The 12,149-nt window shown below is 38.3% G+C and overlaps 1 protein-coding gene across 21 annotated transcripts in view; it reads right to left on the bottom strand.

Annotated features, from left to right (window-relative positions):
* Window positions 1-12,149, bottom strand: part of CADPS2 (calcium dependent secretion activator 2) — a 547,933-nt gene that overhangs the window by 304,503 nt on the left and 231,281 nt on the right. For all 21 annotated transcript variants that reach the window (XM_045495470.1, XM_045495468.1, XM_045495459.1 and 18 more), the window contains one exon: window positions 11,715-11,836. In XM_045495470.1, coding sequence (XP_045351426.1) covers window positions 11,715-11,836 — 122 coding nt within the window. The remainder of the gene's footprint in view (window positions 1-11,714; window positions 11,837-12,149) is intronic.

Genomic DNA, 12,149 nt, shown 5'->3' on the forward strand with positions numbered 1-12,149 from the left:
AAATCATACTTGTGCCTCCACATTCCTGAAGAAGTAGTCTTGTTTACCCAGAGGGTCCCCCATCTCAGGATAGCAAGGGTAGCAAGAGTCGGAAGTGTCCTTAATTCCAGTCACCAGTAAGTACAAGCAAAAGCGCTGCTCTTTAAAATATGTTTTCCAAGGAATTTCTAGAAAAATGGGAGCTTGGGATGGGAGAACAAGGGCTGGATATGCTGATCACAAGCAAGTAATAGCTCAGATGTCATACCGGGAAACCTACCGGGAGACTCTATTTTTCATATTCTGAAGGGTAAACATTCAGATTACTGAGCACTATTTGGCCATATTACTGCGGCTGGTGCTAAACAGAAACCAGGAGGTTTATGATATAGCCCCTGTCTTTCAAGAAGCTTCTACATCATGTGAGTCATCTGCAAAGGAAATTAAATGTAAGCAGGAAGAAGCTATGTAGGGGATATTATTAAGCTCAGGGGGAAGAGAAAGATGGCAGCTACATGATGCATCATTCTAGGAAAGAACAGTGCGATGTCACAAGTTGCTGGCAGCATGGGCGTCTCCAATGAACTACCCTAGAGAAAAGTTAGGTGTGGACGTAGGCCATGACAGAAGCCATTTGCTAAAAGAGAGGACTACAAGAGCACCACACACAAAAATGATGTGCCCTTTCACCTTTTCCCCTCCTCCCAACCTCAATACTACTCAAAAGTGGTAGAAAAAGTATATGAGCAGGCAAAACAAGAATAGTGAAAAGAACTATAGTAAATTCCTCCCTCCTACAGCTTTCTGGAGGAGCTGGAAGAAAAGGAACAAGTTTTGAAATGGCATAAGTTTTGACTGAAACCTGATAATTCTAATACCCGAACATGGTATTTAATACCTAACAACAACAAGAGCTATGCTTTCTGCCAAGATTTCTTCAAAGGATATGAAGGGAGATTCTAGTCTATGTCTGAGAGTAATACTGGGATAAAAATTAAGTTGTTTGCTACTCACTCTCTGCCAAATTTAGCCCATCTGATACAGTGGTTACATAAATTGAATGGAATAATAATGAAAACAACTACAAAAGGTTGCTCTGAAAAAAAAAAAAAAAAAGTCACGGATTGTAAAGGGAATTTGCAAGTTGTAAATCCATCACAGAGATGTTGATAATCATAATTATATAAACTTTCTCCCAAGCTCTCTCATGGCCATTTTCCACTTTAACTCATAGGGCCTCTTGAGCCAGCATCTGGAACCTGAATCCATCATGTTTTCCCTTTAATGCAGATGTCACTAGTTACAAGGATTGCCAAATCAGCTTCCTTTACTTCCAAATAAATTCTCAATGAATGTAATTCCTGTATTTGGCCAATGTTGGTCTCTTTAGGCTTCATTTTGTTCTGTACTAGTCGCATCAGCTCAGAGAAATGTTACTTCTGGTGAATTTATTTATGTAAGCCGAAGCAAGCTCATGTTTTTCAAGATGGAAATGAGAAAAGATGGGACGCACGTCATTCTAGTGTTTACCTTTAGGTTCATTAAAAACAGGCACACTTTTTGATAGATCACATATCAATTTAGTATATTTGATCTCTGCTCTGCAAGAGTAGCAGGCTAATGAATTCTATTTCAAAACCCTGACATTCCTAAATTAAGATGTAAACTACTGTTTTTAAAATGCCTGGTTAGCTTCTTTTAGTTTCTATGCAGTCTGTACTTAATCTCTCACACACTTGTCCCAACCCCTTGATACAGATAAGCCTTCCATTTGTGGCTCTACTATTCCTTCCATAGTTTGACAGATCGTTACAATTCTGGTTCAGAATGTAGAGTTTCCAGAAATGGGTACTGGAGCCTATATTTCTCATCATTTTCATGAGGTAGAAGAAAGTTTTGTCCTCATATCCGTAAGTATATTTCTCTAATAATGCACCTCATTAGTTTTTTTTTAATTGCTCCTTACCTTTATATTACTTTCAGAGGGTTGGGAGCAGAGACCAATTAACCTTCAAATACCTTTAATAAAAGATACAGAGGTACCTTTAAAAACACTATGGCATAAAAGAGATACAGAAAGTATGGCAAAAACAAAACCACTCCCCCCCCCCCAAAACCAGTGTTGCTTCCCTCTGTATCTTTTTTATTGTGGTAAAAACATGGAGCATGAGATGTGTCTTTTAAATGCTTATGTGTACAGTCCAGTATTGTTACCCGTGAGTCCAATATTAGACAGTAGGTCTCATACAATTATTCATGTTGCATAACTGAAACTTTGTATGTCTTAAAGAACAACTCCCCATTTCCCCCTCCTCCCAGTTCCTGGTTTATTTTTTTTAAACATTTTTAAAGTTTATTTACTTCGAGGGGCATGGAGAGAGAATCACAAGCAGGCTCCATGCTGGCAGTGCAGAGCCCTATGCGGGGCTTGATCTCACAAATTGACATCATGAGCCAAAATCAAGCTGGAAGCTTAACTGATGGAACCACCCAGGCACTTCTGGTTTGTTTCTAACAACTAATTTCCTTGCTTTTATTTTTCTGGTACCAAGATTTATCGTCACCCTCCACGGAAAATTATCAGCTTTTGTGTCTTAGGCAAAGATGGTCATTATTTATAGGCACAGTGTTACTGAGAGACTGGTGAGGACAACACAACCGACCCCTTTCCCCTTTCAGTCTGTCATTCTTACCCTCTCTTTCCTTTGTTTGGTGGGGGGGGGTCATGAAGGGTATGGGCTAAAACTCAAATCATCAAGTGTCTGGAAATGGTAAAAAGCTACACAAGGGTAGCAACAGTGTTTATGGACCTCTATTCATAGAGAACAAAACCTTTCCTGGCTGAGAGACTATGAAAATCCATAAACAGTTTCTTTCATAACTGAAATACAGTTCACATACATTCTGTTCCCTCCATTATAAAATAAAAACTTTAACTCACTACTACTCTTTGTAAATCAAACTTGTCTATAAACACACTTTTATGAGATCTCAGATTCTATTTCCTAAGTTATGCACCAACCTCACACACTGTTTCCGCCTAATTGCTGGCAGGAAATGTGAACTACAGGAAAGAAATAGGCAATGACTAGAAATCTTGATTATGTTTATTGGAAATATGGACTAAATAAGGCACTTTAATTAGTATCAGACAAAAGAATGAATTGATATCCAATACAGCAGAAACTGTTAAAGCAATAAAACATAGAAAATGTGTCTGAGGCATGATTCGCTATAATGATGGAGGAGATGAATCTCTTTCCTGTTGTGCAAGGTGAGTTCAAGACAGAAGTTACCACACTGCTGAAAAGCCGCAGTTGGCCAGCTTCAGAAGACACATCTTTAAGGTAATCTGCCCCTGGGATACATGATAAATATAAATCACTTAATTCAATTTATAAGTTAACTGCGTGTTCATGAGGAAAGAGAAAAGCAGTATTTTAGCCAAATTTCCCTGCGGTCAGAGTAATAAAAAAGAGTACTGGAGGATTATTGTAATATTTTCTAACTTCTAAGCATTTTAATTCACTTGAATTGTCCACTTACATGTTTCCTATTATCAGAATCTCGTTATGAATACATCATAAATTAAATGAGAAACACCTGGGGTGCCTGGGTGGCTCAGTCGGTTAAGCCTCAGACTTGGCTCAGGTCATGATCTTGCAGTTTGTGAGTTCGAGCCTCATGTTGGGTTCTGTGCTGACAGCTCAGAGCCCGGAGCCTGCTTTGGATTCTGTGTCTCCCTCTCTCCCTCCCTCTGCCCCTCCCCTGTTCACGCGCACTCGCACACGTGCTCTCTCTCAAAAATAAACATTAAAAAAGTTTTTTTTAATGAGAAACACCTCATGAAAACCTATTTGTGAAAAAAGTTGTTAAAATAACTTTACTGATATAAAAGATAATTTATTTGATTGAACAAATATTTGAGTATAAAATAAATTTTATAGAAATTATGCTACATGAAAAGGCCAGATAAAAAAGACTACATACTGCATGATTTCATTTATATGCAATGTCTAGAAAAAAGAAAATTATAGCACTGGAGGTAGATGAGTGGCTTCCTGGAACTGGCATTTGGAAAACTAAATATGGGCATGAGGGACTCTTCGAAGTGATGGATTTTAAAACTGAACTGAGAGTGGCACCAGCTGGTAGTGGTACAAGCACATAAATTTACTAAAAATCATCTACATGACAATGGAATAATTTTATGCTATACGAAGTTTAGCTCAACAAAACTTTTTAAAAAGATTCTGTAGGGGCGCCTGGGTGGCGCAGTCGGTTAAGCGTCCGACTTCAGCCAGGTCACGATCTCGCGGTCCGTGAGTTCGAGCCCCGCGTCGGGCTCTGGGCTGATGGCTCACAGCCTGGAGCCTGTTTCCGATTCTGTGTCTCCCTCTCTCTCTGCCCCTCCCCCGTTCATGCTCTGTCTCTCTCTGTCCCAAAAATAAAATAAACGTTAAAAAAAAAAAAAAAAAAAAAAAAAGAAAAAAAAAAAGATTCTGTAAAAAGAAATAACATGGTATTCAGATTCTTAGGGCATCTGCACTCCCTCAAGATTACATGGATTACTACTGTCATAGGGCTTATGTCCCCACCCCCACTTCTTATGTTGAGGCACTAATCCTCAGTATGATGGTGTTTGGAGTTAGGGCCTCTGGGAGGTAACCGAGTTTGAATAAGGTCATGGAGGTGATGATCGCTCTCTCCACTATGTGAGGGTACAGGCAGAACTCAGCCATTTGTAAACCAGGAAGAGAGCCCTCAGCAAGAACCCTGCCTTGCTGGTGCCCTGATCTCGGACTTCTAGTTCCAGAATTGTGAGAAATAAAGGTTTGCTGTTTAAACCACGGATTCTACAGTATTTTCATTCTAGCAGCCCAACTGGAGAAGCGTGGTGCTGCTGTAACAAACAAATACTTAAATATATGGAAGCAGCTTTGGAACTGGATCAAGGCTGGAAGAATTCTGAGGTGCATGCTGGAAGAAGCCAGTATTACAATGAAGGGACTCTAAAGGAAGTTCTGGTGAAGACTCAAAGCAATGAGAACTACAGAGGAAGCTTCTGTCTTCTTGTAGAATATATAACAAACAGAATGTTGGCAGAAAATATGGATGGTAAAAGCAATTTTGATGAGGTCTCAGTGGAAATGAGGAACAGGTTATTGGAAACCACAAGAAAGACGATCTTCATTACCAGAGGCATAAACCTGGCTGAAGTGTGTTCATGTTCTAGTCTTTTGTGAAATGCAGAACCTTCCATGCAGTGAACCTGGAGGTTTACCTGGGGAAATGTCTAAGCCGAGCGCTGATGAGCAGCTTGGTTCCTCCTGACCGCTTGCAGTAAAAAGCAACAGTGATCAATGGATTAAAGACAGAATTATTCTGCAAAAAGGTACCAGATCATAAAGAGTTTAAAGATTCTCAATCTGTTCATAAATAAAAATTAAAAGCAGGTACAGAAGAGAACACTAAAGGTGTGGTAGACTAACCATTTGATAAGGAGGTAAGTATAGGTATGAACCCTGAACCTCGTCAACCATCCCAGCAGGAACACCACTAAACTAAAGGAGATGGAAAGAAATGAAGGAAGGCGTTGAACTCCTCAGCCCCTACACAGATGGCCATAGATTCATCTATGAACACATTCTAGTCTTCAAAGCAAGGGAGGAATGACTCCAGAAGTACTCAGAGATTATTAGGGCTGCCAATCCCAGCACAGGCCTTGAGTGCAACAAGCCTGTGGGGCAGCACAGGTCGGGGTGGGGGGGGGGCACACAAAGGGCTATCCCCACCCTTGGTTTCAAAGGGTAAGACCTCTTCCCAGCAGGACCTTGTGGATGGGGCCATCACTTTGGTTTCAATAGGCCAGATGGCAGGCACCAGAAGCTGCAGGGGCAAAATACCCATCACACAGGCGTGAGCACTGCCTAAGTGGTTCTACAAGGCAAAGCATAGAACGAAAGAAGAGTATTCTTGAGCCTTAAGGTCTAAAGGAGTTTGTTTTGCTAGCTTTTAGATTTACTTGGGGCTTGTACTCACCCCTCTATTCCTGATTTCCCCGTTTTTGAACGGGAAGATAGATTCTGTGCCTCTCCCACCACTGTTCTTTGGAAGCATATGACTTACTTGAATGTTTCACAGGTTCACAGCTGGAGGAATTTTGTCTCAGAATGAATCATAATTTGAGTTTCACTCATATCTGATTTAGATGATATTTAGATGAGACTTTGGACTTTATACTTCAGGACTGATGCTGGAATTAGTTAAATCCTTTGGGGCTGTCAGGATGGAATTAATGTATTTTGCAGGTGAAGATATGAATTTTGAGAGGCCGTAGGTGAAATGTGAAGGATTGAATGTGCACACCCAAAGTTCATATGTTTAAGCTCTAATCCCTAATGTGACAGTGTCTTAAGGTGGGGCCCTTGGGAGATAACTGGATTTGGAGGAGGTCATGAGGGACCCCCGTGACGGAAATGGTGCCCCTCTAAGAGGATAAAGAGATCAAAGAGCTCACTGTCTACTCTGTGATGATCTGGCAAGAAAGTGGCCTTCCGTTACCCAGAAAGAGGGCCCTCACTAAGAACCATGACCATGCCAGCACCTTGATCTTACACTTCCAGCATCCAAAACTGTGACAAATAATGTCTGGTGTTTAAGCCACCCAGTATACGGCATTTCTGCTACAGTAGCCTGAACTAAGACACACAGATTAAATAAACTAAAATAGCTGACATGAAAGAGCTTCCAACCAGTGAGTGGTGACATACTGTTGTGTTTCCAATGGGTTGAGAGTGACTTCAGTTCCCTCAGTCGCTGGTGGGTGGGGGGGGCAGGACAGCATCTGAGGCTTGTATCTTCTTGCAGCTAAGAAACTACTTCCACAATTTATCATACAAATAACACATGTCCCTGGCTCAAGGCTCCTTGATGAATGAAAATGAAGAAAACATATGGACATTTACGGCATGCTGATAAAGCAGTGCACAGAAGGAAATTTATAGCTCTAAATGCCTAAATCAAGAAAGACCTCAAAAACCTAACTTTCCACTTTAAGACACTATAAAAAGAGCCAACTAAACCTAAAAGAAAAAGAAGGGAATAATGAAGATTATAATAGAAATTAATGCAAAAAAAAAAAGTATCAGTAAAGCAAAAGGTGGGTTTTTAAACATCAGAAAACATAAATTTTTAGCTAGATGGAGTAAGAAAAAGATAGGAGATTCCAATTACTAGAATCAGAAATGAAAGAGGGAATACTTTATGGAAATAAAAAAACATTATATAACATTATAAACATGATACTTTATGGAAAAATATAAATTAACTGTATGCCAGTAAATTAGATAACTTGAATGAAATGGCCAAATTACTGGAAAGATCCCAAATACCAAAAGTGACAAGGAACAGAGGATCTGAATGGATCTATAACAAATAAAAAGACTGAATTAGTAGAGAATTATCCATAAAGAACAGCCCAGCCCCAGACAGCTTCACTTGTAAATCCTACCAAACACTTAAAGAATACCAATTCTTCATACCTTTCCAAAAAAATTCAACAAAAATAAAAACAAAGAAATGAAACCAGAGACCACCTGCAAACTCATTCTATGAGGCCAATATAAAATCAGATAAAGAATACACAAAAAAGGATATTAGTAGACCACTCTTTCTTACATAGATGCAAAAATCCTTGACACAACACCGGAGAAGTGAATGCAGTAACAAATAAAAAGAATTATACATCATGAGCAAGTGCAAATTATGCCAGGAATGCAAGGCTGGTTTGACACCTGAAAATTAAAGAATGTAATACACCATAACAACAGGATAAAAAGCAAAAATCCCTTATGATCATCTCAACAGATGCAGAGAAATTGTTTGACAAAACCCAACACCTTTTAACGATGAAAACACTTAACAAGCTATAAATAGAAAGGAACTTCCACAAATTGGTTAATAGGCATCTACAAAAACCCCAGAGCTAGCATTGTACTTGGTGAAAGATAGAGGCTTTCCTACTAAAATCAGAAAGAATGCAAGGAGTTGTACTCCTGACAATTCTATCCAACACTGCACTGAAGGAGAGAGGGTAATTAGGTAAATAAATAGCATCCAGATCAGGTAGAAATACAATTATCACTATTTGCAAATGACATGATTTAAAAAAATTTTTTTTTAACGTTTATTTATTTTTGAGACAGAGAGAGACACAGCATGAACGGGGGAGGGTCAGAGAGAGAGGGAGACACAGGATCTGAAACAGGCTCCAGGCTCTGAGCCATCAGCACAGAGCCTGACGCGGGGCTTGAACTCATGAACCGCGAGATCATGACCTGAGACGAAGTCGGACGCTTAACCGACTGAGCCACCCAGGCACCCCATGACATGATTTTATATAAAGAAAAATCTAATAAACCCAACAAAAAACCATTAGAATAAAGTACAGCAAGGGTGCAGCATAGAAGATCAACATCTAAAAAAAAATCAATTGTCTTTATATACTTAAATAATCCAAAAACAATTTCCTTTATAATAGGGTCAAAAATAATAAATTAAACCAAAGAAGTGTAAAACTTAAACTTTGGAAACTATAAACTATTGTTAAAAGAAACAAAATATCTAAATAACTAGAAAGACATTCCATGTTAATGAACAGGAAGACTCAACACTGTTAAGATTGCAATACTCTCCAAATGGACCAGATTCTACACAATCTCTGTCAGAATCTCAGCTAGAGATACCTGCAAAATCTTTGCAGAAAATGACAAATTCATCCTAAAGGTCATATGGAAATACAGAATAGACAAAATAATCTCAAAAAAGAACATTACTGGATGCTTAAAACATCATACAAGGCAAAACAAAACAAAAACCCACTTCATACAAGGCAATGGTAATCAAAATAATGTGGTACTAGCATTAAGTACATCAATGAAATACAACTGAGATTCCAGGAATAAACCCATGTATCTATCTACGGTAAAGTGATTTTCAAAAAGGTACCAAGAACACGTAATAAGAATAGTTTCTTCAGCTGAAGAATTGGACAACTGAATTGTCAAATGAAACAAGTTGAACCCTTATATCATATTGTGAACAAAACTCAACTGAAAATACATCAATGACCTAAATGTCAAAGGAAAAACTATGAAAGTCTCAGGAGAAAACAAGGGTATAAGTCTCTGACTTTGACTGGACACCAGATTCTTGGGTATGACACCAAAAGCACAAACAAGCATCAATAACAAAATAAGCTGAATGATAGCAAAAGACAATATCAAGGAAATAAAAATATAAATCCACATAATGGGAGAAAACATTTGCAATCATATATATAAGGATTTAACATTTAGAATATACCGGTAGCTCTTACAACTGAAAAGATAAACAGCCCAGTTAAAAAAGGAGCAAAAGACTTGAATAGACTTTCCTCTAAAGAAAATCTACAAACAGCTAATCAACAAATGAAAATATGCTCACAACTCATTAGGAGGGAAGGGTAAATGAAAGCAACATGAGATACCACTTTACCCCCACTAGAAGGACTGTGTGTGTATGTGACAAATGATAAATACTGGTGAGAATGTGAAGCAACTGAAATGCATATACATTGCTGGTGGGAAAATAAAATGGTGCAATCACTGTGGGAAGAAGTTTAGTGGACCCTCAGAAATCTAAACACACAATTACTCTATAATCCAGCAATTCCACTCCTATGAATACACCTAAAACATTTGAAAACAGGAACTCAAACAGATATTTGTATAACTTTAGTTATAGCATTATTCATAGTTGCCAAAAGGTGGAAACAACCCTAGCGTCAAAAATCTAGATGAAACAAAATGTGTTTACTTTAGACTATTATTTAGCCATAAAAAGGAATGAAGTTCTGACACACCCTGCAAGATGAAAGAACCTTGAAAACATGATGTTAAGGGAAAGAAGCCAGTCACAAAAGAGCACCTATTATATGATCCTATTTATATAAAATGCCTGGAATTGGCAAATATAGAGAGAAAGAAAGTCACTTAGTTGCTCAGGACGGGGTAATCTAAGTTTGTTAGGAAAAGGGTATAGGGTTTCTTTTTGACGTGATGAGTATGTTCAAAATTGCTGATGGTTGCATAATTCCGTGAATATACTAACATATACTAATATAGCTGTCCTTGAAAACAGAAAACAAACTTCTCCCTTGACTCCATATGCCTGGCCAAAACTGGCCCCAATCGACTTCCTTCTATCTCCACAGCCTTCTTTTAGGTTTAGAAAATCTGTTAAAAGAGTTGTTTACCCTCATTATTTTTACCTCATTGTCACAACTCAATGTAACTCAACTCTACTTGCGTGCAAGAGTAAATACTACGACCTTAAATATTTGCTGTGACTAAGTCATAAAAATAAGTGCAAACAACTGAACTAGTAAGTTCTGACAATCTACCAGGTACTAGAAGATCAAATAGGACAAGATATCTTCCCCTTTCTCAAGGGAAAACAATACCAAATGAACAGATGAGAAACACATTGGTCTAAAAATTAAAATGAGCCAGAAGGTATCTGCTCCATATTGGGTTATCTAAAAGATCTTCCCAGCAAGTGAAGTTTGTGTTAAGATTCTTAGTATCAAGGACCCAGCCGTACAAAGGTAAGAAAGCAGGCAGGCAGAGGGAAAAGGCAAGTGCAATGGTAACAGGCTGAGATGTTGAAGGAACTGCATGAAGTCCAGTAATTGACCAGGGAAACGGAGGGTCAAGGTGAGGTCCCAGAGGTAATGAGGGGCAGGCTAGGGGCAGACCTGTATGGCTTTTTGTAAGGCAGGGTGAGAAGCTGCAACTTGCTTCTTCCTCCATCTCATAATACTCTGTGCACATCTGTCCTGTTACATGTCAACTTGTGTCTCTACCTTAAACTGTGCCTGCCCTACAGAGAACGAAAGGTTTTATTTACCACTATGTAACCAGTGCCTAGCCAAGATCTGAACCGATGTCTCCTGTATGATTAGTCCCATCATCATGCTGTGATAAGACAAAAATCCTAAACCCTGAGGAAGGAAAAAAAAAAAATTCTTTTCTATAGGCAGTGTACAAATGAAAGCCAGGCAATTTTCACTCAAATTCCTCAGACTAGCCTGGTTATTTCTACCAGAGACTGTGATGTTTCCCAAGTTTCAGTCAGTTAAAAAGAACATCTTCCAAACTTAATTAAACTCATTTCCACAATCTGAAACATAAAACTGCCAGCAGAAAACAGCTTTAGCTTCTCTGATTACTGTATGGTTGTCATTAACTGCTTCTCTACCTCAAGCCTATTCCCTACTTAGGCTTTGTAGGCTTCTAAGACATTGTGCCAAATTGTAGCTACCTCAACATAAGTGTTATAATATATAGAAATGGAAAAGCTATTAAGTTACAATTCTAGAAATTGAAATAGGATCAAGCACTACCTTCTAAATAACATATAATGCATGTTTTCCTTTTAAATGACTTACCAACATTTAATTGCCTAATAATTAGCTTCTCATTTGCATGTTAGATTTTCTGTTCGTACTACACAGGGATTCTGCTACAGTTCTATTTACGGCATCCTTATCTAGAAAGGCATACAATAATTCTAGCACAGTTCAGACAAGCCTGGCCAAATAACAGTTTCAGAGTATAAAACCACACAATGCTGCAAATAAACAAACCGGGTTTCTTTGGAAGGGGAGAATTTTTTTTTTTTAAGTGCCTTACTGTGGCCTTGAGGCTTCAGCTTGGTCTGTCTGCAGTTTTTCTCCTCCTTCCACTTCCATTGTACAATAAACAATTCGATTGGGAGCAACAGACTTCAGACCTTGAACTTCCATGATGACAATCTAAAGATAAAAAAAATTTAAATGATACATCAAGTTGGCAGCCTTTAGCAATATACAGAGATAGCAGCATTGACTACAATTAGAATGACCAATTGAATAAATTATCTGGTAACACCAATGGTATTTTTTCTTCCTTAGAATCCACCTGTATTCATGAAAGGTAAAGTAAATAACATTCTGAAGAATGTTCAATATTTCTGAATGTTCAATATTCTGAAGAATGTTCAAGATTTCTTCAATATTGGAGTTGAAGAATATTGAAGAAATTGAATAAATTTTGAAGAAATTGAAGAAATATTGGATATTGAAGAAA

The sequence above is a fragment of the Leopardus geoffroyi genome, chromosome A2 (genome assembly GCF_018350155.1).
Source record: "Leopardus geoffroyi isolate Oge1 chromosome A2, O.geoffroyi_Oge1_pat1.0, whole genome shotgun sequence".
Lineage (NCBI taxonomy): Eukaryota > Metazoa > Chordata > Mammalia > Carnivora > Felidae > Leopardus > Leopardus geoffroyi.